Source organism: Eutrema salsugineum, unplaced genomic scaffold (genome assembly GCF_000478725.1).
Source record: "Eutrema salsugineum unplaced genomic scaffold, Eutsalg1_0 scaffold_9, whole genome shotgun sequence".
Lineage (NCBI taxonomy): Eukaryota > Viridiplantae > Streptophyta > Magnoliopsida > Brassicales > Brassicaceae > Eutrema > Eutrema salsugineum.
In genome coordinates, this window is record NW_006256342.1 from 1,766,335 (window position 1) to 1,794,081 (window position 27,747).

General features: G+C 38.0%; 6 protein-coding genes across 8 annotated transcripts; 2 read left to right on the top strand and 4 right to left on the bottom strand.

Annotated features, from left to right (window-relative positions):
- Nucleotides 1-1,027: 1,027 nt before the first annotated feature.
- On the bottom strand, nucleotides 1,028-5,993 carry LOC18008460 (squamosa promoter-binding-like protein 16). Of its 2 annotated transcripts, none has more exons than XM_006390112.2 (11): nucleotides 5,667-5,993; nucleotides 4,826-5,395; nucleotides 4,552-4,748; nucleotides 3,639-4,459; nucleotides 3,474-3,548; nucleotides 3,288-3,395; nucleotides 3,089-3,200; nucleotides 2,873-3,008; nucleotides 2,635-2,779; nucleotides 1,957-2,538; nucleotides 1,028-1,865 (listed from the first exon to the last, which is right to left on the bottom strand). In XM_006390112.2, exons 2-11 carry the CDS (start codon nucleotides 5,386-5,388, stop codon nucleotides 1,458-1,460), a joined length of 3,147 nt encoding a protein of 1,048 aa, XP_006390174.1. In that variant the 5' UTR covers nucleotides 5,389-5,395; nucleotides 5,667-5,993; the 3' UTR covers nucleotides 1,028-1,457. The 2 variants fall into 2 exon arrangements, with proteins under 2 accessions (XP_006390174.1, XP_024006991.1); XM_024151223.1 differs by having other exon boundaries at nucleotides 5,476-5,993.
- A 5,393-nt stretch (nucleotides 5,994-11,386) lies between these two features.
- On the bottom strand, nucleotides 11,387-15,642 carry LOC18008331 (squamosa promoter-binding-like protein 16). Its single transcript, XM_024151228.1, is given in 12 exon segments — nucleotides 11,387-12,170; nucleotides 12,246-12,827; nucleotides 12,921-13,065; nucleotides 13,159-13,294; nucleotides 13,375-13,486; nucleotides 13,575-13,682; nucleotides 13,766-13,810; nucleotides 13,812-13,841; nucleotides 13,931-14,751; nucleotides 14,865-15,061; nucleotides 15,142-15,240; nucleotides 15,242-15,642. Coding segments are annotated over 12 exon segments (3,084 nt in total). The 3' UTR covers nucleotides 11,387-11,762.
- Nucleotides 15,643-17,391: 1,749 nt separating this feature from the next.
- LOC112084087 (pyrophosphate--fructose 6-phosphate 1-phosphotransferase subunit alpha 2-like) lies at nucleotides 17,392-19,384 on the top strand. Of its 2 annotated transcripts, XR_002898045.1 has the most exons (4): nucleotides 17,392-17,515; nucleotides 18,351-18,775; nucleotides 18,898-19,001; nucleotides 19,091-19,230. XR_002898045.1 is itself a non-coding variant. In XM_024152826.1 (3 exons), exons 1-3 carry the CDS (start codon nucleotides 18,653-18,655, stop codon nucleotides 19,122-19,124), a joined length of 261 nt encoding a protein of 86 aa, XP_024008594.1. In that variant the 5' UTR covers nucleotides 18,067-18,652; the 3' UTR covers nucleotides 19,125-19,384. The 2 variants fall into 2 exon arrangements, 1 of the variants encoding a protein (XP_024008594.1); XM_024152826.1 differs by lacking the exon at nucleotides 17,392-17,515 and having other exon boundaries at nucleotides 18,067-18,775; nucleotides 19,091-19,384.
- A 16-nt stretch (nucleotides 19,385-19,400) lies between these two features.
- Nucleotides 19,401-21,407, bottom strand: LOC18007880 (chlorophyll a-b binding protein 7, chloroplastic). The gene is made up of 6 exons (XM_006390116.2): nucleotides 21,147-21,407; nucleotides 20,899-21,065; nucleotides 20,420-20,566; nucleotides 20,055-20,187; nucleotides 19,875-19,967; nucleotides 19,401-19,780 (listed from the first exon to the last, which is right to left on the bottom strand). Exons 1-6 carry the CDS (start codon nucleotides 21,285-21,287, stop codon nucleotides 19,481-19,483), a joined length of 981 nt encoding a protein of 326 aa, XP_006390178.1. The 5' UTR covers nucleotides 21,288-21,407; the 3' UTR covers nucleotides 19,401-19,480.
- Nucleotides 21,408-21,543: 136 nt separating this feature from the next.
- On the bottom strand, nucleotides 21,544-22,267 carry LOC18008737 (calvin cycle protein CP12-3, chloroplastic). Its single transcript, XM_006390117.2, has one exon. It carries the CDS (start codon nucleotides 22,091-22,093, stop codon nucleotides 21,704-21,706), a length of 390 nt encoding a protein of 129 aa, XP_006390179.1. The 5' UTR covers nucleotides 22,094-22,267; the 3' UTR covers nucleotides 21,544-21,703.
- Nucleotides 22,268-23,265: 998 nt separating this feature from the next.
- Nucleotides 23,266-27,679, top strand: LOC18008503 (pyrophosphate--fructose 6-phosphate 1-phosphotransferase subunit alpha 2). The gene is made up of 19 exons (XM_006390118.2): nucleotides 23,266-23,432; nucleotides 23,899-24,071; nucleotides 24,158-24,270; nucleotides 24,394-24,468; nucleotides 24,543-24,656; nucleotides 24,742-24,809; nucleotides 24,940-25,023; nucleotides 25,169-25,222; nucleotides 25,451-25,531; nucleotides 25,615-25,708; nucleotides 25,802-25,875; nucleotides 25,965-26,075; nucleotides 26,167-26,211; nucleotides 26,288-26,344; nucleotides 26,478-26,582; nucleotides 26,671-26,787; nucleotides 26,884-26,987; nucleotides 27,072-27,237; nucleotides 27,326-27,679. Exons 1-19 carry the CDS (start codon nucleotides 23,343-23,345, stop codon nucleotides 27,452-27,454), a joined length of 1,854 nt encoding a protein of 617 aa, XP_006390180.1. The 5' UTR covers nucleotides 23,266-23,342; the 3' UTR covers nucleotides 27,455-27,679.
- The last annotated feature ends 68 nt before the right edge of the window (nucleotides 27,680-27,747 follow it).

A 27,747-nucleotide genomic window follows, 5' to 3' on the forward strand; every position in this document is an offset into this window, starting at 1 on the left:
TAGAATGCAATCAATTGAGATGGCGTGAAATATCGAAACTCTAAAATGAAAGCAATTGTTCATATTCATACCCTAGAAAATTATGAGATATCCGCTATCTTCTCTACATATCTAATAGGCTAGTGAAACTGAAAGTAACAACTCATTCGGCAGACATCCAATATTATAAATGTATTTTTAGGTAAGTTATCTATTCTTCTCTTTCTTATTATTCTTCTTTTATTTTTCTGATTCATAACTCTTATAAGTTTTCTTTTGCGGAGCAATATACACAAATGGATTAGCAGCTAGGAAAACACGTCAAAATTTAAGATATATCACAGAAATGACAATGTGTAAATCTTCCACAAATGTAATGTAGTAGTGTAGTACTCGTGAAAAAGACCGGATATATAAATATATAATAGAACATCGTAAATAGATAATGATAATAAGAAGAGAAGTGTGATCCACGTAATCAGTTAGTAGCTATCAATAGAAAATTAGACATAACCACTAATTGTTCAAAATGTTGGGAGAAAAGTTGACGAATCATCCTTTTTTTTCCTGCGATCTTATCTCTTTCCTACTCCACAAAATTTTTATTTTTTTGTTAGGGTTTTGTTTGTATTCATAAAGTGAAGAAGAAAGAAACTTCGGGACAGTTGTGTTTGTGTAGAAAGGTGAAGAAGAAAAGGGGCAACGCACTGTTGACCGACCTGGACAAACAGTCAATAGCACGTGACTCACGTGGCCGTTGTGGTTTACTCACGTGATAAGAAGAGGTCGAGGTAATGCATAGTTGCGAACCGGACCAAATCGTAAACCGACATTTCTTTGCGACAAAATCATGTACATATGTTTTGTTTTTTCTAGTCGTTAGTTCATCCATTTATTTCGAAGATACCAGGTTTTGGCGATCGAATAATATTCGTTTCATAATCATTGATACAATGATAGATTTTGGCGACAGATTATCAAATTGAAAATTTCACTAGAAGTACAAAAATCCATCGATGAACTAACCACTTATAAAATTAACAAAACGTTTGAAGCGAGAGGCTGATATTATTTTTACATAATTTTTAAAAGAAGATATTACATTACAAGTTTACAACAATCTTCAACTAGTACTAACACGCGAGCTCTACAGATTCCATATCCCAGAAATGAAAACAAATTCAGTAAATAGATACAGCTTCTGTGTTGTTAAAAGAGGAAAAAAAACTAAAAAGTGTAACTAAGCAGAAGAAGGAAATTAACAGATTCAAGAATAAAACATCATTGGCCAAAATATTATAAATAGTGTTTGAAGAAGTGTCTGCTCTGATCCGAATCAGTTTCTTCTCTGTGCTCTCTCCAATGTCCAATTTCCACAGGCCTTATGGGATTCTCAGTTCCCTTCACCATATCTTTTTTCTTATTTTGCAAAACCAAAAGAATTAACAACACTTGATTATACAAACCTTGTGTACTCTTCAGATTGAGCCATAATCAAGGCCTCCCCAACTGAAGTGAGATCCTTGTCTGACGATTGGGAAAGCGTGCATAAACACACAAACGCAAACGCAGACCGTTGCAACCGCAAGCATTGAGTGGATGATCGGTGTTGGAAACAAACGATGTGAACCCGAAACCTTCCTCTGATACTTTAGAGCCACACTTGCACATGTGTTGCAAGATCTCTTGAGCTCTGAGCTTAGTCTCTTACTCAGACCAATCTGATCGATCCCATACTCGATGTTCAGAGATATCTGACCGTTTCTTTTATCTGCAAGTTTACGAGCCACCAATGTGTTGTAACTGTGGTTGTTCCTCATTGCAGCATAGCTAAATGGAGTCTGTCCGCTTGCATCGATTAGTGTATTCCAGCACGACAATCCAATCTGAAACCATCAGAAACAAAGTGAGAACTCGGGTTATCGAAAGAAACAGCAAGATGCTAAAAAATGGTGTTTTTAACTATGGAAATTTTACCTCTTGTGGATCATTAGTGAGGACATCAATCATATCTTCAGAAGCAGATGTAGAAGCAGCTAAATGCAAAGGTGTGATATCGCCAGGTCCAGCGATATTAGGCACGAAGATGAACTTTTTAGTAGTGGGATTAACGGAATAATGAATCAGCGTTTCAGCCATTTTTGTGTTTCTCCTTTTGACGGCGCGATTCAATAGCTGAATCTCAGCCAGCATATCTAAGGAGTCCTTGTTCATCAGACCGTCTTTTCCCAAATTTCTCTCTACCATCATATCCAGGAGAGTTCTTATGAGAGAACAGTAATCTCTTTCAACTGAGCATACAAGCAAAAATTTGAAGCGTGGGAGGGAAAAGTCGGATTCTCCATGAGTGTCAGATGTCCATTTCCTCTGAAATAGCCAACCAAGCTCGTTCAAGAAGCAAAGAACTTCTTCTCTTGATCTTGGACGATCTGAGTTGTGTGTTTGTTCCTCTGTCGCGTCTTTTGGATGAAACTCGTCTTCGAGGCGATTTAACTCTTTGCAAATAGTGGCATTGGCAATAATCAAAGGGAAACTGTCGCTTCTGAATCCATTCTCCACCTGTTTTGACACAAGAGGAATTGTAAAACTAAACATCTCCCAAAAAACAGGATTCACTAAGCGCAACTATAAATTATGTTATTTCAAAGTCCTTACCTCAACGAAACAGCGTCCTAGAGAGTCAGGGATTCCACTCTGGACTTTGAAACTATTTACGTATAACTCATCAAATTTGGCACTCCTATGTTTTGTTCCAGCTACCTCCATTGACGCATAGTTACCCATATGCGCACAACGAAAACTGCACACAATGACTATAAAGCTTTAGAAGAAGGAATAAAAAACAAACAGAAAGATCAGAAAAAATGGCAAAATCCCTGCAAAAATAATTTACCTGATTCCGGTGTTAGTCAAGCTTCTACCCCTTACTAACAATGTTGTTTCTTCACCGGCTACAACAGCCAAAGGCGACACCGTGATCAGCTCTGGTGAACTCAAAGTTCTCCAAGATTTGCTCAGACGAATTTTACCTGTAAATTGCATAGAAACGACCAACTTATTAGACCATACACAGCAACGGGCAAAGAAGTAGCAGCTTATGAGCACTCACCATGTTTGTATGACGCGAGCTGTCTGCCTGTATTGACCAAAAATCTTGTGTTGCTCCAAAATTCTGAATCTTGAACCAAAGAACTTACCCGCTGCGGCAAGTTTTCCTCTAGCTGAAAAAAAGAAGAAGAATAAACATCAGTCCTTCGGATGCTTAGAGAAAATTCGTATAGTGTTAACCATTCAAAAAATTCACTCACTTGTTCCCAAGCAGAAGCTGACATTGCCACATAGACAGATAGAATAACACAGCCAGGCCTGATATAACTTTCCATTCCTGATGGAAGGTTAGAAAGCCAGCTATAAATCTGAAATTATGAGATGGCCAGTGTTAGGACTTGAGGGGAAATAATTTATTTTTTTACATTTTAAGAAGGTTAGATCACCTCGGTTCGCAATGTCCCAGGGAGTTGACTAGGATCTTTTCCAAATAGTTTGAAAAGTATCTTTCCGGTGCGGTCCTGTTCGAAAAACAGATGAAAGAAGCTTTAGACCTGCTTAGCTAAGACGTTGATTTTAGTTTACTATGGGGAATATGGCGAGCTACACACCTGAGCATCAGAGTTTAAGCTGGGAGGAGAATAATCCGAACCAGACGAAGCATACTCAGATTGATGCCTGGAATGGTTGAAATTAGGATTTGTAACAGCTCCTCTGTCTGATGCACCAAAGAGCTCTAAGGGCAAACAGCTAGTCCTGGGACTGGGACTAGAGTTTTTGCTATTGTTAGACCTCATGGTTTCAGGAGATGTCTGCAACGGGAACAACTCCTGCATGACCGGAGATGATGATGGCGACCTATCCTCAACAGGGTTACTGCTCGCAGAAGAATAATACTTTCTTGAAGATGCAACCGTTGGTTGACTCTCATCTTCTGGTGACGAGGTGAATAGTTGTAGAGACAGGCTAGATCTAGTGTCCTGAGCGTGTGAATCAGAATCCTGAGACGGAGACGGGTTACTGCTACTGCTTCTCTCCCCTCCCCCAAAAGAAGGAAACTCCAAGGCTCTCATTTCTAAATTGGTTGTAGTGGCATGGTCACAAGAAGTTAACTTAGTCTTATCCTCGCTTTCTTTGGTGCCAAACTCTCCTTGAGACAACAAAGCTATGGCCTCGGGCGCAGATGAACCTAATGTTGTGGAGAGAACAGCAAGTAAGTCCATGGTAGATGGAGAAGAAGCTCCATTCATATCCTTTTGTGGGTTCATCCCTGAAGGTTGATCCAGATTTTTCCTGGCTAGAATTCCGATTTTGTTCAACTTTGAGACAAGATCCATAGGCAAAGGTAACGCATTGATCTTGTTAAGTATCTGAAGAAGTTGCTCTCTTTGAGGCACAGCTGGAGACCCATTAGGTTTGGCATCATTCCTACCTGCAAAACGCAGACCGAGAATTTGTTACTTAAACACATGAATATCTAAAAACAAAATCACCTGAGAGGAGAATGGTACAGAGCCTACGTACCTTGTGCACAAGCTAAAGCTGTTAAGAGAGCCATAATATCCAAATTAGCGTTACTAGAAGTATTATCACAATTCCCCGGAGCTACAACTCGAGAATTAATTTCCTCGGGCTGAGTCTTCCTCCTCCGTCTGTTATGGCCAGCCAATCTACGCCTACAACTTCTCTTTCCCTCATCAAACTCAGAAAGAAGATGAAACCTACAAGCCAAAAGTTCCAATCTCTTAATAACCAAGAAGAAAAGAGATTGATTCTGAAGAAAGTCAGAATATTTCACCTGCTACACTGTTGGCAAAACCTCTGCATCTGTTTCCCAACAAGAGCTTTGGTAGCTTTGCTATGAAGCTCGCACACTTTATGCCTTCTGTGATAATCCTTAGCAAGTGATAGATCTTCCTTACAATTATCTACCTGACACTTGGGGTAGTTTCCGCCGCCACTTCCCGGAGATCCCGACCTAACTTTCTTGTTTGGTCTGGTGACAACCGGGGTGTCTTCCACGGCGTTAAAACCAGTGCTCAGATTCAAATCAAGGCCTCTCTCTTCTCCCTCGTAGCTCAAACCGCCGTTGTTAATGTTACAGTTCCTCATCGCATTGACGTCAAACTGTGTGCCGTTTCCGTCCACTGGTTTAGCTTCAAATCGTTGACTGTCCCATTCCCACATCTTGGGATTCCAGTCATTCCTCGGCTGAGATGGCACCAGCCAGTGCGGCTGCTGATAAAGATCGCGTTTTCTCCCTATGGAATGGTGAATTAAAATCGGACCAGCGACTTGAGGACCTACTTCCTCCATTTCTCCCTCTCCCTCTCTCTCACACACAACTATTTTCTTCACCATTCAGCAACTGGAAATCAACAGATTCAACACACGATATTACTGAACAGTTCAGGGATTGAAAGGAAACAAAAAAATCTTCTCTTATACCTTTTGAAACGATTCAATGAATTTTCAATTTTCATAACTTCTTTGGGGAAAGTTTCGTTGCCCGAAAATAGAAGAGAGAGACTGAGAGAGATCTAGTGGAAGATTTTCGTTCTCTATTGAGACTTTTACTTGAACATCTCCCCCATTAAAATAGCTTAATTTGAAAAGGGGAAATGAATCGACGTGTGTACCTTAGCATAACTCTGCTAGGTCGAACTAGTTATACAAATCCCATCTTCAAGCATAAACCCCTTCCTTCAATCCAACAAAAATAGAATCTTGAGATGTAATCGAATCAAACAACCAGAGACTTGTTCAGATTTGAGCAACTCCAAAACCGAATCTCCGCTTCCAAAATTTCCGATTGGAAATCGATCTAGGAACGAGATAGAGGGAATTGAGGGTTTTTTGCTGTGTGCAGCTTCGCTCTTTCCTTGTTTTCCCTTTCAATTTCGTTGTTTCTCTTTGTTCGTCTTCGTCGTCTTCTTATTTTCGAGCCTTTCTTTCCTTGTTCTGTTGTCTTCAACATCTTACCTTTTACGAAACTTTTTCTTATTTTGTTCGGTGATGGCATGAACTGTAAATTAGGAAAGAAGAAGGGTGTTTACTGTAATATGTTAGGCCTCTCATTTGACAGAAATTAAAATGATGGATCCAAGATAATTTTTTAAAAAAATATATATTTTTGTTGTTATTGTTTGTTAATAATCCAAGATTCGTATCAAAAATTTATTTGTTCTATTCACCATTGAATTCTCAATTTTTCCTATCAACCAATGACGATAACAATCATAATATTTAATCTCTATTCATCAATATGATATGTGATGAATAAAAAAGTAGAGACATAAATAATAACGTCTACAGAAACAAATATTAAACTCAAACGAGATAAAGTTATTATAAATACAAAAATCTATAATATTGATAGAGAATCTATAATATAGACGACAATATCGTCAACTACTTTTAACAAAGTTGAAAAGGACAAAAATTAGTCAGGTTACTTAATTTTCCCAAAAAAGTTCAGAAATATATTTTTTCATTAAATGGTAATAATAAAAAATGTGTTAATAGAATATGTCAAAAAGAAAATAACTTAGAGTTATATGATAAAAAATAGTTCAACAAATTTATTTTGATTTCACCGTTTACATTTCAAATTGATAGTGAAAAATTATAACATTATTGTAAAAATAAATAATATGGTGTTGAAAAAAAAAAATAATATGGTAAATAAATAAGGTTATATGAACCAGAGAACGTGTGTCTATTTTGATGTCGAAATGTAAAAGAGAAAAAACAAAGTGACAATTATATATTGAATATATTTATATACAACCGTCCAACTAAAACACCAATCTATTGTTCACTTCGTAAATATAGTTTTCTTATCATTCAAATGAGAATTTTAACTTATAAATCCCAGCGATTAATCATGAAAAACACAAACAGAATAGAATAAATAAAAATTTGGTCAAAAAAAAAATAATAAAAATTGAAGTTCATAAAGAAATAAAAATCATAAAGCACGTCCGCGTTTGGAGGAAGTCGTCGTCATCACGGAAGGTAAGGCCTAAACACAAACAGTAAACAGTCCACCCAATACCTGTCGATAGAAATTTACGTAATTACCCTTGTAGAGTGTAGAGACCACATCTCTCACGTACGGATATATATGTCGCGTGAGTCTTTTTATGGCGTGCAAGTAGCTCACTGTACTCCTGCGCGTGAGAATATGCCCGCCTCCGAACATGAATATTCGCTAATATTGTGTCTTTTAGCCATCATAATTTGGTAATCCTCCTTTCTCGTATCAATTTTAGTTTCCCTAATATGCTTAGATTGGTCTGTGATTTAATTTCATTTTTTACTCTGTGTGTACTTTTTTATGGAAGTATCCAGACAAGACTGTGTGCATGTAATGAATGAGAAGCAAATTGTATTGAGTTACTGACAATATTATAATAATATCGTTATCATTTTTGCAAATTATGTTGATACTAATAATGTTATTTGTGTATTTGATAGGAAAAAAAAAAATACTAATAAGTTAAAGTGGGAAAGAGTTTCAAGTGGAAACAGCTGTAATTGGTACGGAAAGTGAATGGCATTAGATTGGCAAGGACACTGACACCATTCGTAGAGGCTTCAGGCTTGTACTTACTCTTACTTCAATTCTTGTACTACCTCTCTCTTTTCTCCTTTTGTTATTTTTTTATTATTACTATTATTCCTTTTTCAAAATTTTCCGTTTATATATACGCTAATTTATATATATATTCCACGAAAAGCAATCACAAGCACCATCACCCAAAAAACCCTCAATTAATTTAGTACCATCACCCAAAATTTTTTTAACATTTACTATTCCACCTTAGTAATTTTACCATTTTATTCCTGTATTCAGAAACAAAGCAAGCTCGTAAAAAAAAACAAGCTCGTAAACACATACTAATTCTGCTAAGTGGGTTTCATAAGATAATCCATCAAGTTGGAGAAGCTAAAATCAATTGTATAATCTACCAAAAAAGCACTTTCTGATAAACTGGCATGAGAGTTTTTGTAAATATTTTGGTCAACCGCTATAACAAGGACGTACACTTTCACAAAATCGTTTCCTATATTCTGTTACTGTTTTTTTTTTCTAATGTGGAATCTAATTATTTTCACCGTAAATTCCGAATTTGATTGGAAGCGTTGATTTGGAGAACATGCACGTTAATAATGGGCTGTTGGTAATAAATACAATGATCATATATAATAAAACCAACAAAGTATAAAGATGGAAATCTTAATCAGTTTTCTTTGATGGTCGATGGATATGTCTGGTTTTAAGTGCCCAAAGAAGATCGTCGTGATTAATTAGTTTGTATCGACAAATAATGGTTTTTTTTTTAAATGATTGATTGCTTCCGATACTGATCTATATATTTAAAAAAAAAAATTATGCTACCATGGGGTTTTTAGTGTCTGCTTAAGTCACATGTATTGTTCCCTAAATATCTAAGCTTTTTCATATCAACTAATTACTCTCATCTATAGTTTGAAACCCCTAAATAATTTCGTTGTGGTATATTTTAAGTGTTTGCTAACGAATGTATCTGGTTTGTCGGCCGACACGATCTCTTTGAAACATATATTTTGAAGACAATCTGGTTTTGTTTACATAGACATGTACGAATTTATTTCTTGTGTCGATACGTTTATTCAATTAATTAACTGAATGATGATTGATTGCTAGTTGCTACAGAGAGCCACATATTCATCTATTACTCACTTAATCACTAAAAAGTAAAAACAATCCAAGTAAAACGAAATTAAAGCAGATCAAATTAAAAACCATAACTACAGAAACTAAATCCGCATTAGCAACTCAAATAGACAAAGATTATGAATCGAGTCGAATTTCACATATCGGTACAAAATCATTAATCGAACATGGGTATCGGATCGGAACTCATACCTCTCTATAAATATATATATATATATATATATATATATATATATCATGGCTTCATGCAATATGTTTCTAATTAACCACTTCAAACAGTATATGTTTCTAAACTTCATTTTTTGTATTCATCTATCACCATTGACGGACTACTTTATCGTTTAAAAATAGTCTGTATGAATAATTATAGCACACAAAGTTAAGCTCGGCTAACAGCTGGACCGCTATAATCATTTGTATTTTTGTACAAGTAGAACCATGACCATATTAATATATAATGTTGTAATCGGTTTGCCAACCGGTAAACAATATGGATGGAAGATGCTTAATATCATAGCTAAAGGATTATTATTATGTTTTTGAGTTACTCCGTATATTTGCATACCTGTGCAATGGAATATTTTCATGTTAACCGAAGTTTTACTGCATAAGTATAGATCACAAATGACGTTATTTGGTCACTTGCTAGGGATCCCCTCCTGTCACGTGAGAAGTCAGGTGTGTGTTAAAATATCCCCAAGAAATGTCTTAACTAACTTATTAAGAAAAAATCATCAACAAATATTTGAATTTAATTCAAAATAATACTACATCAAATATATTTTAAAATTCACCGAACAGCTCATCAAAATATTAATTTGTTCCTTACAATATCAAAACTGAAAATATTCACACTTTTATTATAAGTTTAGGACTGGTAGAAACATTTGTTTGTAGTATACTTCGTTAGGATGCTCCAAATTTTCCAAGATACACATCAGACAATTAACAAAAATACTGGATAGAAAAATATATGCGATTTAGTTAATTCGACACTTAAATTTCAAGAAACCTTTAATGCATAACGAAAACACGAATATGATTATCCGTATATATATATAATATTTAAATACTAAAAAACAAAATATAAATAGTGGAATGGACATGAGAAATAACATGGAATAACCAAAAATACAATTAAATATATTATTGACTGAAAAAAGTTTGAGGTTTACGAGGGAAAATGATAGGTGCGTTTGGACGGAAAACGAACGGCACTTGTGTTGCCATTCACTATTTTTAAAATTTCCTTTTTTTGTTCTTTCCATTTTAAAATTTCAGTTATGGAGCATTCATTTATTTATTTAATTTTATATCGTTTATTTTATTAAACAAAAACTAAGATACATAGGCTGTGATTGGTAACCTGTGGAATTAAGTTTTTAAACGTGATTCCACAAATATATTGCCAATCAAAAAAAATCTATGAAATGAAAAATAAAACACAAAAACGCAGTCTGTATTTTTGCTTAATAAAAATACAAAGAAAAATCCATTAAGCACAAAAGTAAGTTTTAAATTGCTTATTTTATTCTGTATGTTTTTTCCACCATTCCACAATTATGCATTCCGCAAAACTGTTACCAATCAAAATTATAGTATCCAAGATATTACAATGTTTACATGTTTAGACTTTAGACCGAGCATCCTTAGCCAAACGATCACTTTTATGGAGCGGTTCATTTTATTGGTGAACGGCGTGTAGTTCAAATACATGAGTCAGAAATATTACTCGTTAGCTATAGTACTAACTAATATAACTCAACTATTTTTTTTTCTCGATAACAAATTCGGTGAATTTCAAGCGTTTCTTTTGTTTTTATTTTTATTTTTAAAATTGATTATGTTTTGTCGAATAATATATAGTAATAATTTTATCTATGGAAGCACCTGTTTTTTTTTTCCTTCTAAATTGTCTTGATCATTTGAAAGCTTTTAGAAAAGTTTACTTTTGCATGTACTGAAAGTTAGTGTAGCGATTTAAGGTATAAGAGTTACTCAAAACATTACTTATTATCTAAATTTTCTGTCTTCTATTTTTAATAAATCGATGATGGTGACCATTTTTTTTTTGCCACCAGATGGTGACCATTATCAATATACATTGCATTTTCTAAAAAAACAAAACAATGGGCTATAAAAGCAGATTTACAAACTATGAGAGGCTGAAGAAGTAAAGCAGAGGTTAGGATTTGAGAAAGAAAGAAGAAAGAGCCGGCAAATACGAGACTACAGATCCATTTCCACACGATAAAAGTGTGTCCTTCACTTCATATGCACCATCCATTTTCTTGGACTCTAGGATTTATGTTGAGCCTCTAATGCCTTAATTGAATAAGACACCATACTATAACTAAAACATGTATGTATGTATATTGTATAAAAGTGTAGCGATGCGATTCAATCCCAACGATCCCATTACACTAATGATCACTCGTCTCACATTCACAAAAACCGAAACACGTATCTCGTCGTATCATGAACCCTTTCGTAGGTATTATTAAATGCAGCTATATTTTAATATATAGGACGTGAAACTCCTCAGAGTAGAACGCAAAACTATTAGTCTATAACTATAAGTGTTAGTTATGAACTCTATATGGCAAATAAAATGTTTAACATGAAAAAAATGTTTAACGAAAGAATTATATTACAAGTTTACAACAAAATTAAGTTACTAACACAACTCTACAGATACCATATACCCCAGAAGAAAACAGATACAGTAAATAGACATAGCTTTTGTGTTGGTAAGCGAAACAAAAACAAAACTAAACGTGTAGTTAAGCAGCAGAAGATAATTAACAGATTCAAGAATAAATACATAATTAGCCAAAATTATAAAAACTCAGGTGTTGAAGCTATGTCTGCTCTGACCCGAACCAGTTTCTTCTCTGTACTCTCTCCAATGTCCAAAACCCACAGGCCTTTGGGTTTCTCACTTTGCCTTTTGTTTCTCAGTTCCCAACACCGTATTTAACAACACTTTGATTATACAAACCTTTTCTACTTTTTAGATTGAGCCATAATCAAGGCCTCCCCAACTGAAGTGAGATCCTTGTCTGACAATTGGGAAAGCGTGCATAAACACACAAACGCAAACGCAGACCGTCGCAACCGCAAGCATCGAATGGATGATCGGTGTTGGAAACAAACGATGTGAACCCGAAACCTTCCTCTGATACTTTAGAGCCACACTTGCACATGTGTTGCAAGATCTCTTGAGCTCTGAGCTTAGTCTCTTACTCAGACCAATCTGATCGATCCCATTCTCTATGTTCAGAGATATCTGACCGTTTCTTTTATCTGCAAGCTTACGAGCCACCAATGTGTTGTAACTGTGGTTGTTCCTCATTGCAGCATAGCTAAATGGAGTCTGTCCGCTTGCATCGATTAGTGTATTCCAGCACGACAATCCAATCTGAAACCAGAAGCAAAGTGAGATTTCGGGATATCAAGAGGCTAAAAAAATGGTTTCTAACTATGGAAACTTTACCTCTTGTGGATCATTAGTCAGGACATCAATCATATCTTCAGAACCAGATGTAGAAGCAGCTAAATGCAAAGTTGTGATATCGCCAGGTCCAGCGATATTAGGCACGAAGATGAACTTTTTAGTAGTTGGATTAGCAGAATAATGAATCAGCGTTTCAGCCATTTTTGTGTTTCTTCTTTTGACGGCGCGATTCAGTAGCTGAATCTCAGCCAGCATATCTAAGGACTCCTTGTTCATAAGACCGTCTTTTCCCAAATTTCTCTCTACCATCATATCCAGAAGAGTTCTGATGAGAGAACAGTAATCTCTTTCCACCGAGCATACAAGCAAAAATTTGAAGCGTGGGAGGGAAAAGTCGGATTCTCCATGAGTGTCAGATGTCCATTTCCTCTGAAATAGCCAACCTAGCTCGTTCAAGAAGCAAAGAACTTCATCTCTTGATCTTGGACGATATGAGTTGTGTATTTGTTCCTCTGTCGCGTCTTTTGGATGAAACTCGTCTTCAAGGCGATTTAACTCTTTGCAAATAGTGGCATTGGCGATAATCAAAGGGAAACTGTCGCTTCTGAATCCATTCTCCACCTGTTTTGACACAAGAGGAATTGTAAAACTAACATCTCCCAAAAACCAGGGTTTACTAAGCAACCATAGATTAAGTTATTTCAAAGTTTTTACCTCAAGAAAACAGCGTCCTAGAGAGTCAGGGATTCCACTCTCGACTTTGAAACTATTTACGTATAACTCATCAAATTTGGTACTCCTATGTTTTGTTCCAGCTACCTCCATTGACGCATAGTTACCCATATGCGCACAACGAAAACTGCACACAATGACTATAAAGCTTTAGAAGAAGGAATAAAAAACAAACAGAAAGATCAGAAAAAATGGCAAAATCCCTGCAAAAATAATTTACCTGATTCCGGTGTTAGTCAAGCTTCTACCCCTTACTAACAATGTTGTTTCTTCACCGGCTACAACAGCCAAAGGCGACACCGTGATCAGCTCTGGTGAACTCAAAGTTCTCCAAGATTTGCTCAGACGAATTTTACCTGTAAATTGCATAGAAACGACCAACTTATTAGACCATACACAGCAACGGGCAAAGAAGTAGCAGCTTATGAGCACTCACCATGTTTGTATGACGCGAGCTGTCTGCCTGTATTGACCAAAAATCTTGTGTTGCTCCAAAATTCTGAATCTTGAACCAAAGTACTAACCCGCTGCAGCAAATTTTCCTCTAGCTGAAAAAAAAGAAGAAGACAAAACATCAGTCCTTCGGATGCTTAGAGAAAATTCGTATAGTGTTGACCATTCAGAAAATTCACTCACTTGTTCCCAAGCAGAAGCTGACATTGCCACGTAGACAGATAGAATAACACAGCCAGACCTGATATAACTTTCCATTTCTGATGGAATGCTAGAAAGCCAGCTATAAATCTGAAATTATGAGATGGCCAGTGTTAGGACTTAACGGAGAGCATCCAATAATTTTCTTTAACATTTCAAGAAGGTTAGATCACCTCGGTTCGCAATGTCCCAGGGAGTTGACTAGGATTTTTTTCCAAGTAGTTTGAAAACTATCTTTCCGGTGCAGTCCTGTTTGAAAACAGATGAAAGAAGCTTTAGACCTGCTTAGCTAAGACGTTGATTTTGGTTTACTATGGGGAATATGGCTAGCTGCATACCTGAGCATCAGAGTTTAAGCTGGGAGGAGAATAATTCGAACCAGACGAAGCATACTCAGATTGATGCCTGGAATGGTTGAAATTAGGATTTGTAACAGCTCCTCTGTCTGATGCACCAAAGAGCTCTAAGGGCAAACAACTAGTCCTGGGACTGGGACTAGAGTTTTTGCTATTGTTAGACCTCATGGTTTCAGGAGATGTCTGCAACGGGAACAACTCCTGCATGACCGGAGATGATGATGGCGACCTATCCTCAACAGGGTTACTGCTCGCAGAAGAATAATACTTTCTTGAAGATGCAACCGTTGGTTGACTCTCATCTTCTGGTGACGAGGTGAATAGTTGTAGAGACAGGCTAGATCTAGTGTCCTGAGCGTGTGAATCAGAATCCTGAGACGGAGACGGGTTACTGCTACTGCTTCTCTCCCCTCCCCCAAAAGAAGGAAACTCCAAGGCTCTCTTTTCTAAATTGGTTGTAGTGGCATGGTCACAAGAAGTTAACTTAGTCTTATCCTCGCTTTCTTTGGTGCCAAACTCTCCTTGAGACAACAAAGCTATGGCCTCGGGCGCAGATGAACCTAATGTTGTGGAGAGAACAGCAAGTAAGTCCATGGTAGATGGAGAAGAAGCTCCATCCATATCCTTTTGTGGGTTCATCCCTGAAGGTTGATCCAGATTTTTCCTGGCTAAAATTCCGATATTGTTCAGCTTTGAGACAAGATCCATAGGCAAAGGTAACGCATTGATCTTGTTAAGTATCTGAAGAAGCTGTTCTCTTTGAGGCACTGCTGGAGACCCATTAGGTTTGGCATCGTTCTTGCCTGCAAAACGCAGACCGAGAATTTGTTACTTGAAAACATAATTACCAGAGAGGAGAATGATACAGAGCCTACGTAAAAGGTGTTCCTCTTCTTGTACCCCTGAATCCACGTACCTTGTGCACAAGCTAAAGCTGTTAAGAGAGCCATAATATCCAGATTTGCGTTACTAGAGGTATGATCACAATTCCCAGGAGCTAGAACCCGAGAAGTAATCTCCTCGGGCTGAGTTTTCCTCCTCCGCCTGTTATGGCCAGCCAATCTACGCCTACAACTTCTCTTTCCCTCATCAAACTCAGAAAGAAGATGAAACCTACAAGCCAAAATTTCCAATCTTTTTAATAACAAGGAGACAAAAAAAGATTGATAATGAAGAAAGTCAGAATATTTCACCTGCTACACTGTTGGCAAAACCTCTGCATCTGTTTCCCAACAAGAGCTTTGGTAGCTTTGCTATGAAGCTCGCACACTTTATGCCTTCTGTGATAATCCTGATAGATCTTCCTTACAATTATCTACCTGACACTTGGGGTAGTTTCCGCCGCCACTTCCCGGAGATCCCGACCTTACCTTCTTGTTTGGTCTGGTGACGACAGGGGTGTCTTCCACGGCGGTGCTCAGATTCAAATCAAGGCCTCTTTCTTCTCCCTCGTAGCTCAAACCGCCATTGTTATTGTTACTGTTACTCCTCGCATTGACGTCAAACTGCGTGCCGTTTCCGTCCACTGGTTTAGCTTCAAAACGTTGGCTGTCCCATTCCCACATCTTGGGATTCCAGTCATTCCTCGGCTGCGATGGCACCAGCCAGTGCGGCTGCTGATAAAGATCGCGTTTTCTTCCTATCGAATGGTGAATTGAAATCGGACCAGCGACTTGAGGACCTACCTCCTCCATTTCTCTCTCTCTCCCTCTCAGACACACACACAACTAACTGGAAATCAACAGATTCAACACACTTATCTAAAAAATATTTCTTTTTTAGAAAACTTCTCCAAATAGAAGAGAGTGAGACCAAACGGAAGATTCATTCGCTAAAACTTCCACTTGTATATCTTCCACTAGAATAGCTTCCGTACCCAAAAAATAAAAAATTGGGAGACGAATCGGAATCGTAGTACCTTAGCACAACTCCGAGCTACTACATGAATTCCGATACAGAATCCCAGCTTCAAGCATAAACCCCTTTCTCAATCCAACAAAAAAGCTCGAGACAAAATCGAATCGAACAATCAGAGGCTTGTTAAGATTTGAGCAACTCCAAAATCCGAACCTCGATTTCCAAAATCGACCCAGGAACGAGAGGGAATCAAGGGTTTTTTTCTCTGCCTTGTTTTCCCTCTCAATTTTGTTGTTTCTCTTTGTTCGTCTTCTTCTTTTTGAGCCTTTCTTTCTGTGTTCTGTGTTTTGTTCGGTGATGGCATAAAATGTAAATTCAGAAAGAAGAAGGGTGTTTTCTGTAATATGTCAGGCCTCTCAAGTCCCATCTCAGAGAAAGATCGAAGGATCCAAGATACTTCACTTCGAAAAAAAAAAACAGCACTCCCTCTGTGAAGTACTCCATGAAAATCTATTTTGTTTGACCAAAAAAAAGAAAAAGGAAAATATATTTACAGTTGCTTTTTACCTTTTTTTTTTCCTTTTTGACGTAAGCAACGATTTACTTTTTCCGGAGGAAGATGTATGTGTGAATGTTGGTGAATCAGGTACCTTACCTGAGAAGCAAGCAAGAAGAGAACCAATGTTGATTTACAGACCACAAGTGAAGCCTAAAAAGCAAGACTTGAAAGAGGACGCACCAAACTCAAAAATTGTGGATAATCTGAACGTAACAGCTCCAAGGACATCAAAAAGAGAGACAGCCTCTTCAAGACTTAAGGAAGAACTAAAAGACTTAATATGCATATCTCCTGCACATTTTAGAGATTTCTCTAAAGTTTCTGTCTGTATTATGTGTTTGGGAAACCTGTCTTGCGTTAGCACTACTGTTAAGTCTAAAATGTAAAAACCTTCCACAGTTTACAGAAGCAGCTTCTAGATTTGCTTCGTTCTTCCGTGTCGTGTCTTGTCATTTTCGTAGCTCGTTGGTCACTAAAAGAAAAGGTAAAACGAAGTTGCTTATGGCTGAAAAAAAATTTGGACAGAGTTTGTTTTTGTATTCGTGTGGTGGATCGAAACATTTCAGATGTTATGGCTGAACAAAGTGTTTCTGTTTCCGGTTTCAGTTGTCTCAGTATACTTACATTTTTTATCAATCGTTGTGTAATTATCAAGTCGCCATGTTAAGGTTACTTCAAGGTTAGAGAGAAACTAAAAGTTTAGGAAAAAAACTAAAACTTCAAGGAAAAGAACGGTTCCGATTCGATCCTGCTAGAAAAAAAAAAACCGGTTCCGATTTAACGTCGATTGACTTAGGTTTGGTCAATTGCTTTTTCTTTTGATTCGATAGGGTTTGGTTAACGATCGATTCGATTAGAATTGGGTTAAGGTTACGGTTCAATCCTAATCAAAAGGAAAGGATTTGCTTTTAGAATTTCATTGTAGTTCTGTCTTAGGGTTTGTTTTTTTTTAAAAAAATTTTGTTCCTATTTTGAGTCTAAGACTTTGTCTCTTTCCTTATTACTCAGGACATCAATGGCGGCGGACGAGCAGAGAGGGAGACTGTAGCACAATCTCTCGTAATGTTTAGTCAAAATCCAAGGTTGGAATTTCTCGTCCTTCCTACTGAAAATCGAACGCCGGCTCAGTTCGCCGTGCACTCGAGCTATAGGTACACATGCGCCTTACTTGGATGTTTTTTACGCATTTCGATACAGAACAACCCAAACACCCACTATTGTTGTGAGGGTCACGAGTCTTTGAGCAAGACATGGTCTTTGGTTGACGATAGAGCATATGTTGTGTACTATGGTTTTCCGTCTCGTGAAAAAAACATCGAAATGGAACATGTCTGCTTCAATTCCTTGCTCCTGAATGCAAACAATATCAGAATGTTGATTCAGATGTCTTTCCTTTTGTCACAACCATCCGGTTTATTCCCCTTCGGTGCAGAAAATACAAGTTTGTTGTGGGATAAAATGAATGCGAAATAACTTTGTTATTTGAGCCAGTGGTTTCAAAATCTTATATATCAAGACAACTTCAATGCTCTCTGTAGCATCAGATATGTGGAATTCCAACTAGTTGAGACATTTAAAATTAGATTGACATCCTTCAGACATTTAAAACTATATCACCAATTACCGCCCAAACAGTGTGCACCGAAGGGGAATAAACCGGATGACACAATGCACTGAAGGGGAAGAAAGATGTGCAGCAGCCCAAACTACCACCCAAACCAGATGGTGGAGACGAAGACCACATGATAGGCAAGAAACTGGTTGGTGGAGAGGAAGATGATGAGAAAGGCAAAAAACCGGATGGTGGTGACAAAGGGAAATGAATACTAAAATGGGTCAGGAGAGGCCAAATAACCAGTACAAAGAATAAAGTTTGCTCATGTGCTCCTACATGGCTTTTCAATCTATCTTTTAAAAAGCTAACTTTCTGGTTTATCGAGTATCAAAACATAGCAAGTATTTTCATGTTTACTTTGTGCGATGCAGTAAGTTCATGGACTGCTCAAGGAGGGTGTAAATATCTTTACGAAGCTGTCACCTTGGTCATCTGCCTTGTTTGAGTTTTTGCCTCCATTCATTAAGAAACACGTGCTAATTCTATGGCAAGGGAATTTTCTTTATTTTCCTGACATGTGAACGAGTATGAATGCTTATGACATTGTCGTCTCTCTTGCTGCTGCAGCTAGCTACTTTTGCATCCCGAGTCTGATGATTCTGCTCAGCTATCCCAGGTAAGAAGAATGAAAATGATGGGTAATTGACACTAATGATAACTAGTTGATAACGTAATGCAGGTTCTTGGATATATATGTTACCACATCCTAGCAGCTGGTTTGAACGGTTACATGGCAACTGTGACTAACCTGAAGAGTCCTGTAAACAAATGGAAATGTGGTGCTGCACCTATTACAGTTAAGTTTTTGTGTCCCTACGTATTAAGATGAATCTAGTTTAGTGTTAGGCTCTTTCTTTCTGGCTTGCTACAAGTTTAAGTATTACTTACCTAAGTCTCTTTTGACTGTCAAACCTTTAGGCAATGATGACAGTTAAGCGTTGGTCCCAAAATTCTGGTTCAACGTCAATTGGTAGGCCTGTGATTCATCCAGCTACGGTGGACTTGAAAGAGAAAGCATACGAGTAAATTGCAAAAACCTCTCTCAGATACAACAAGAGCATTAGAAGGAAAGAGATGGTTTGATTGATGATTAAAATGATATATATTGCAGGCTATTGAGAGACAAAACGCGCAGAGATTCTTGATGGAAGATATGTACATAAACCCAGGACCGGTTCAGTATGATGGGCCAGGTGCAGATGCAAAGGCTGTAAGTCTGTGTGTAGAAGACCAGGATTACATGGGGAGAATTTAGAAGCTGCAGGATTATCTCGATCAGGTACCCCATTTTTCCATCCTTTTTTATTTTTTTGCTTTTATAGGCAAGGACAGTGTTGAGTGTTGTGTTATGGCAGAGAGCAGTGAAATAGAACGTAAAGCAGGCATAAAATGCACCAGTAATATAATAACAATCACACAACAAGAGTAAAATCTGTATCGCTTAAAGAACATTTGGTATCAAACATATTCACGCATTCTCTTTTTGACATATGTACATAAGTCATCTGTAAAGCGTAGCAAGCAGATTGTTATGTAATGGATCGGAGACATGGTCAACAAGATTTTGTACAGGACCTTTGCCTGTGAAAGCAGCCTGTGCATAGAATCCAAGCCACGCGACCATCGCTAATCTCCCGTTTTTAATCTCTTTAACTTTAAGATCTTCAAAAGCTACCGGGTCCTGGGAGAGGTTCAAAGGATCAAAAAGTGTCCCTCCTGGATAGTTTATGTCTCCTGGCAAGTATATTCCCAGTGGCTCTAAGGCCTCTATGCCACAGTATCTTGCGTATTCCGGCCCTACCTGTATATGAAAAAAAAGGGTTTATGTTAAGAGAAATCTATGAGATGGATGAAGCAAGTGTGTGTATTTGATGTCTTAAAGGTATTATTATTACCATCAAGAGTGCTTGGCAAATGGCAATTACAATGACACCTTGGCTTCCAGCTACATGAAGCCCTGGAATGCCGAGATAGTCCAACGTCTCTCCCTGTTGAAAAAAAGGCTTACACGATCAAGATACTAGATGGCAAGAGATGTTTGAAAACAAAAAGAGAAGAGAGTGATGAACCAAAACCTGAAGCTTCGAGTAACCGACTCGCCACCATACAGGTTCAGCAAAATGAAAAGCTCCAGTGAGATCAAATACTTCTGGGACTAGAGCACCCAGCGCTGCAAGCATGGCCCAACGAGCATGAAGTATTTCAAAGCTGCAAAACAAGTGGTAAGACTAAACTAGTATTTAAGGGGGAAAAAAACATGGTAGACTGTCTAAACAGGGTGGAAGAAGGAATGTGAATTCCACGATGTTTCACAATTCTCTCATAAATTGGTTGAAAGAAGAAACAAGTAAGCATGATGAGGACAATTACACCTAGCTGGAGGAATCAGGATAGTAGCAGGACACTAGCTACAGAAGAAAATTGAAAAGAGAAGACTAACTTGAAGTACTTATCAAAGGTCAAACGATCCTTGCCAAGTCCTGCAATGTCGAATCCATAATCCCCAGGGAGTTCTCCAGTAAGGTATGGAGGATAATCATATGGGACTGGACCAAACCAAAGGGGACGTTCTTCTCCATACCACTTGCTGCACACTTACAAAAACAAACCAAGGACTTGTGTGACCCATGATGTTACAGTACAACAACACTTTCATATCATGAATCTATCAAATCATGGTTGCGTACAAGACTGAATTCATTAACCATCACTTTATGTGTCGAAGACTTAATTCAATTTAGATACAAAATTGCTATACAACTAAAGGGGCTAGTTAACGCTGATCTCCCACATTTTTATTTTATTTTTTACTTCACTTATCTAACAATAGTACCATACTACAATGACTTTGAAAGGATCCAGAAAATTCAAAATTTGTTTGGTCGATAAAACCATTCAAATTCAAAGTATCTTAATTACCTGTCGCTTCGAGCCTTTTGAGCTTTAGCCTTGAATCTGGAAGCATTCTCCACAGCCTCTGTCTTCTTCTCCTCCAATCTCCGCCGCAGAGATTCTCCCAACGAGCTATTCGCTATTGCTTTAACCGCCGTGAACGGAATCGCCGAGAAAACCAACACTCCGGCTAGCTAAAACAACGGCAGCGAAAGTTTCTTAAAGAAAAAAAAAACTGATTTTCGCATGAACATTCAGTCTAAAATTCAACAAACCTCTTGCCACGAAGCTCTGCAAATTGAACGAGACTTTGTCACGGTGATTCTACGGCGAGGCTCGGGCGCGAGTCTCTTCGGAAGAGAATGGAAAGACGAACACTTTGAGAAAAGTAACAGCTTCTCCTGAAACAGAGCCATGGTTTTTGGCTCTCCGTGGAATCTTGATTTGGTTTTTTAGTATCACTGAATGCCCGTTGGGAGAGAGAGATTCATGAAGTGAGGGTGAAGAAGAAGAAATTAGCGGTCACAAATTTCCACATTAATTACATTTAACAAGTTTTTTCATGTTATTACAGATCAGTCGACGTGTCCTCATATTAGCCAGATCTTTAAAACCCGGAACAGTGGGCTAGTGTCGTTGACTGAACAATGATGATGTTTCAATAGATGATTGAGATTTTAAACATATGTTTCAGGTCCTCTGTAATTTTACTGATTTAGCTACAGAAGACAGCTGATTGTTTCTTAGTAATAACCTTTCTAATGCCTAAAAATAAGATTTGATTTCTACGAAAAGGGAACGTACAATCATTAAAACTCTCGAGATTTCATTCTCAATCTTCGTAGATTCGACACTCGTCGGTTTCAGGATTCTCCTGGCAGAAACTCTCGAGCGGATCCTGGTTAAGCAGCTTGAGCTTGATCCTTAGATCTGCTTTCGCCTGGCTAACCTCTTCAACTTCGTCCCACGCCACTCTACACTCCTCCGATCTCTCGTCTCCTTCGCAAACCTCCGTTGCTTCCTTCACTTTCTTCTCTATCATCTCCGATAACTTCTCCTCCCTCATCTTCGTCCCCTTGTACTTCGCCGTCGCCGCCGTTGTAAGCCTGAATCGCCTCGGCACTGTTTGTCTTAGGCGTAGAACCGTCGATCCCGTTGAGATCGACGGTCCCGGCAGTGACGGAAGCAGCACTCGCCCGTGGCTCGCCGTCGCCGAAATCATCTATGTGAATCTTGTGTCTCGTTTTCTTTCTCAAAGTTTTTGTTCGTTTTACGAAATAATTGATTTGGGCCTTGGGTTATTAAACTACAAAGAGGCCCTAGAACATTCGTTGTTCTATTTGCCATCATTTATTATTAAACAGTTGGGTTTGCTTTTTTTTTCCTTCTTTTTTCTTCTTTTTTCTTCCTTCTGGTAAGGTAGTTGAGATAAGCACAAAGATGAAGTTGACCCCTTTACCTACCCCTTTTGTTTTAGGTGCTCACCAAATTTGATATCGTGTTTACATACATATCACAATGTTTATGTTATTATTATATACTCTCAAAATTAGGCCAAAATGAGCATCCTTGTGTCAATGTTTCATTTTACCATTTTTAGTGGTATACATGTATTTACAAAATGTGCTATTATCAGATGTAAATATCAATATTATAACAAATAATGGATGAGCCCAATTTTGGAAGCCATGTGCATAATACTTACTTCTATATTCACGATTCATATGGCTATACATTATATTTCTATGGGTATGGCAATACTTGAGGAGGAGGGAACTGAGAGTCGTTTCCTTGTATCTATGCCATTCTTTTTTCTAGTAATTACAGTAGTACCATGAGGGCATATTCCCGTATTAAATGCTATATATATATTCTCCTGTATTTCCTTTTTCTATTTGCCTCTCGTTATTTTCGTATTTACCCTTCACCTATCCTTTTGTGGTTCACTCACTTTCCTTTCTTTACCATCATCACCCCATTGAATTTATAATTTCTTCTTATGAAATTTCTTCTTAATTAATAGGTGGAATTTCCTCAACTAAAAACTAAACCAAAAGTCAGCCCAAGAAAAAAAGAGAAAAACTAAACCAAAAACTGAACCGCATCTAAGTTCAAAATAAAATTACTTTTGGTTTAGCTAAGTTCAAATATCTCTGATCTAAACCAATAAAAAACAACAATGAGTACAAACCATACACAATTCGGGCATTATACACACACCAAACCAAACCTTTTTATGTCCAGTGGCAGTCTCGTAATAACCAGGGAAATTTAGGCGTGGACTAAAACTGACATAATGGAGACCAAATTTTGGCTATTTCGTTGATCGTATCGCCAAGTCCCCGCACACTATATAAATACTTTTGACGGACATAAGGAAAAAAAAAAAAGAGAAGAAACTGAATTCTCCGAGTCATTGACACTCTCACCAACCTAAAATCTCTGGAAAAAAACCTAAAAAGATATCGCCCATGGATTCAGATTTCGGAATCCCCAGAGAACTCTCCCCTCTTCAGCAACTCCGATCTCAGTACCACCCCGAGCTTCCTCCTTGTCTCCAGGTTCTTCTTCTTATTCGTCTCCTCCTTAGATCTCTTGCTTCACCGTAGCTACTGTCTCCAATGTTTTGGATCTCTCTGTTTTCCGATGACATCGTTTGTTCGTTTTTTTCATATTCTCACAATTTCGTTATTTCACGAATATTGCTTTATCCCTTTGAATCGTTTACTGTGATTGAGGAACCTGCAGTACCGGTGCAGTTCATGCAGATCTATTTAAACGACGGTTGTTATCGCGAGCTATGGTTTATGATCCCCTTTGCATAAACAGTCTGATTTAGTGTTTCAGCTTAAGAGGTTTCAGTTTAGTGGGGGTTAGGCTGAATTACATGTCAACGTGAACTACCGTAATGTAGAGATAGTATTGGGGCTTGTTGTGGATTGTGGTTCAATGTGATTTTCTGGAATAGTGTTTTTAGAATCTTTTGTAATCGTAGTTGAATTTTTTCTTGATCGATGTTCGTTTCAGGGCACTACTGTCCGTGTGGAACTTGGTGACGGAACCACTGTGGCAAAGGCCGGTGATGCCCATATCATTGCCCGTGCCTTCCCGCATACTCTGGGCCAGCCTTTAGCTCACTTCCTCAGGGCTACTGCCAAAGTTCCTGATGCTCAGATCATTACCGAGCATCCAGCGATTAGGTGTGCATGTATCTGTATATTATGCTCTCTGTAATTTTTGCTCTGCAGTTATGTTTTTGGTTTCAGGTAGTTGTTTTCTATTGTAGGGTGGGAATCGTGTTTTCTGGAAGGCAGGCTCCTGGTGGTCACAATGTAATTTGGGGTCTTTACGAGGCTCTCAAAGTGCACAACGCCAAGAACACTTTGCTAGGATTTTTGGGTCAGTCCTGGTTTTTATCCGCTGCTTGGTTTTCCTATATCATTGTTTGCTTATAATCACATCTTACTTCCGTATTGATGTGTGCCTGCTCATTAATCAGAGACTTTTGTTACTTGTCAACAGGTGGTTCTGAAGGTCTATTTGCCCAAAAGACCCTGGAGATAACTGATAATGTCCTCCAAACCTACAAAAACCAAGGTTGGATTCATAATTTTATCTCTAGTTCGTGAGTGTTTTCTGACAGAGTGGCATTTACATGTATGGCGTATCAGGTGGCTTTGATTTGCTTGGAAGAACCAAGGATCAGATTAGAACAACTGAGCAGGTTAATGCTGCACTAAAAGCTTGCACGGATTTGAAATTAAATGGTCTTGTTATCATTGGAGGTATCTAATGTTTTAAATTTTGTAAATCTGGTTGTTGATGTTTATCGCATTTTTTAAATAAGAATCAATACTTTTTATTGGCTAGGTGTAACATCAAACACAGATGCTGCTCATCTTGCTGAATTTTTTGCTGAAGCAAAATGCCCAACAAAGGTCCTAGTTTTCCCCAGTTTCCTTTTTTATTTTTTAACTCAGATCATGAGTTCATGAAACAATTTAGTGATACCGTTGCACCTCTCAACTGAAGAATTCGTTAATAGCAGAAATTACCCAAATATTTCAGGTAGTTGGTGTTCCGGTCACTATTAATGGAGATCTCAAGAATCAGTTTGTGGAGGCAAACGTTGGTTTCGACACTATATGCAAGGTAACTGAAATTTAGCTCCTGGTCTTGTTTTTTCATCCTTTGAAGGTATTGTAGCCAACATTTTTTTTCCTTGCCCTCGCGAGTCCTTTCAGAATAATAGACGTTTATCTCGTTATTTAGGCTAATGTTGTTCTACCGTGTACAGGTGAATTCTCAGCTCATTAGCAATGTCTGCACCGATGCCCTTTCAGCAGAGAAGGTAAATGTTATTTCTGGCGTTATTATGTTTTAAAAAGTTTGCTAGGGCACTCATAACCATTAAACTGTTCAGTCTAGCTGCATCTTTCAAACTTTTCTATTCATATTGGTATAGTTTTTTGGATAATAATGTGGAACTCATTATGGTGTGATAATTGTAAAGCTGGGTTCCTTACGATTCTGTTATCAAGTTTTCTGTATAATAATAAATTTTCCTTTGTATTGCCAGTATTATTACTTCGTCCGTCTCATGGGTCGGAAGCATTCCCATGTTGCCCTTGAATGTACACTTCAGTCTCATCCAAACATGGTATTCTTATAAAACATATACGATCGACGCTGTAGGCAATGCTGTCTCTTGTTTTTCATTTGCATGTGATCCGATTGTCTCAGGTGATACTGGGTGAGGAGATTACAGCATCTAAGCTCACAATATTTGACATCACAAAACAAATTTGTGATGCTGTTCAAGCAAGAGCAGGACAAGGTCTCATAACTAAAACGAGTTTTGTGCAATGGTGCCAGTGAATGTCTTTTGTTTGTTCACTAACTTTAGTGATTTACCGTTTATTTGTATCAGACAAAAATCATGGAGTCATCCTAATTCCTGAAGGGATCGTAGAGAGTATTCCTGAACTCTATGCTCTGTTGAAGGTAGTAATTCAGTACTGGCAAGCTAATTTTCTGGTTTCTGGAGTACGAAAACATAGTAAATATTTACATGTTGACGTTGTGCGTTGCAGGAAATTCATGGACTGCTCAAGGAGGGTGTGCATGCTGATAAGATCTCTACGCAGCTGTCACCTTGGTCATCTGCTTTGTTTGAGTTTTTGCCTCCATTCATTAAGAAACAGGTTCTAATTTTTTGGCAAGGGACTTTTCTTTGTTTTCCTGACATGTTAACGAGTATGAATACTTATGAAATTGTCGTCCCTCTTGCTGCAGCTACTTCTGCATCCCGAGTCTGATGATTCAGCTCAGCTATCCCAGGTAAGAAGAATGAAAGTGATGGATACTGTGCTATAAAAAGTTGGAATCCTAATTGCTCATTTGCTTTCTTCCCTAGATTGAGACAGAGAAACTTCTAGCTTATCTCGTGGAGACTGAAATGAACAAGCGCTTGGTATGCTGCACGTTGTTTTTCTCGCTTATCGCATTCCAAATTACCAATAATCTTTTTTAATAACCTTGCCTGAATGTTCAGTTTGTAAAATCTAACACAATCTTGCCCCTAACATAATTTTTGAAAATAACAGAAAGAAGGGACATACATAGGGAAGAAATTCAACGCAATCTGCCACTTTTTTGGTTACCAAGCTCGTGGATCTCTACCATCAAAATTCGACTGTGACTATGCCTATGTATGTGACCGCTAACTGCACTAGAATGCTATCGCAGCTTTAAAATTATGGATATTGACACTAACAATCAGTTGATAACGTAATGCAGGTTCTTGGGCATATATGTTACCACATCCTCGCAGCTGGTTTGAATGGTTACATGGCAACTGTGACTAACCTGAAGAGTCCTGTAAACAAATGGAAATGTGGTGCTGCACCCATTACAGTTAAGTTTTGTGTCCCTAGTGTAGGCTCTCTCTTTCTGACTTGCTAAAAGTTTCAGTATTACTTAACTAAGTCTCTTTTGACTGTCAACCTTTAGGCAATGATGACAGTTAAGCGTTGGTCCCAAAACTCTGGTTCAACGTCAATTGGTAGACCTGTAATTCATCCAGCTACGGTGGACTTGAAAGGGAAAGCATACGAGTAAGTTGCTAAAACCTCTGTCATATATACAACAAGAGCATTAGAAGGAAAGAGATGGTTTGATATTTCAAATTGATTTTGCAGGCTATTGAGACAGAACGCGCAGAAGTTCTTGATGGAAGATATGTACAGAAACCCAGGACCGGTTCAGTATGATGGTCCAGGTGCAGATGCAAAGGCTGTAAGTCTGTGTGTAGAAGATCAGGATTACATGGGAAGAATCAAGAAGCTGCAGGAGTATCTCGATCAGGTACCGCATTTTTTTCCTCCTCTCTCTTTTTGTTTTTACAGGCAAAGGACAGTGTTTATATAATCTTACATGTTGTTGTTATTGTCAGGTGAGGACGATAGTGAAACCGGGTTGCTCTCAAGATGTATTGAAAGCTGCATTGAGTGTTATGGCTTCGGTGACTGATGTTCTCTCCACAATCTCATCTTCTTCCACCAGCGGTCAACAATTTGCTTAAGATTTTTCCCCAACTTTTTTTTTAAAAATTTTTATTTCGTCGTTCTTCACTTGACCATACCGTTCAGGATTCTCTCTCTCTGTCTCTCTGCGTAGACTCTGGAGTCCATTTTGAAATACGTCAACTCTTTTTTTTTCAAAGTTGAGTTTAGGAAAAGAATAATTAAAGTTGTGGATTGGGTACTGCTTTTAATGGGGAGATTAAAGAGCAATGTATGTAAGTTTACCGAAACCAAGTTATTAACAGACCAAAATTAAACTAGCCACAGATAATTCACATATCACTGCTGACGC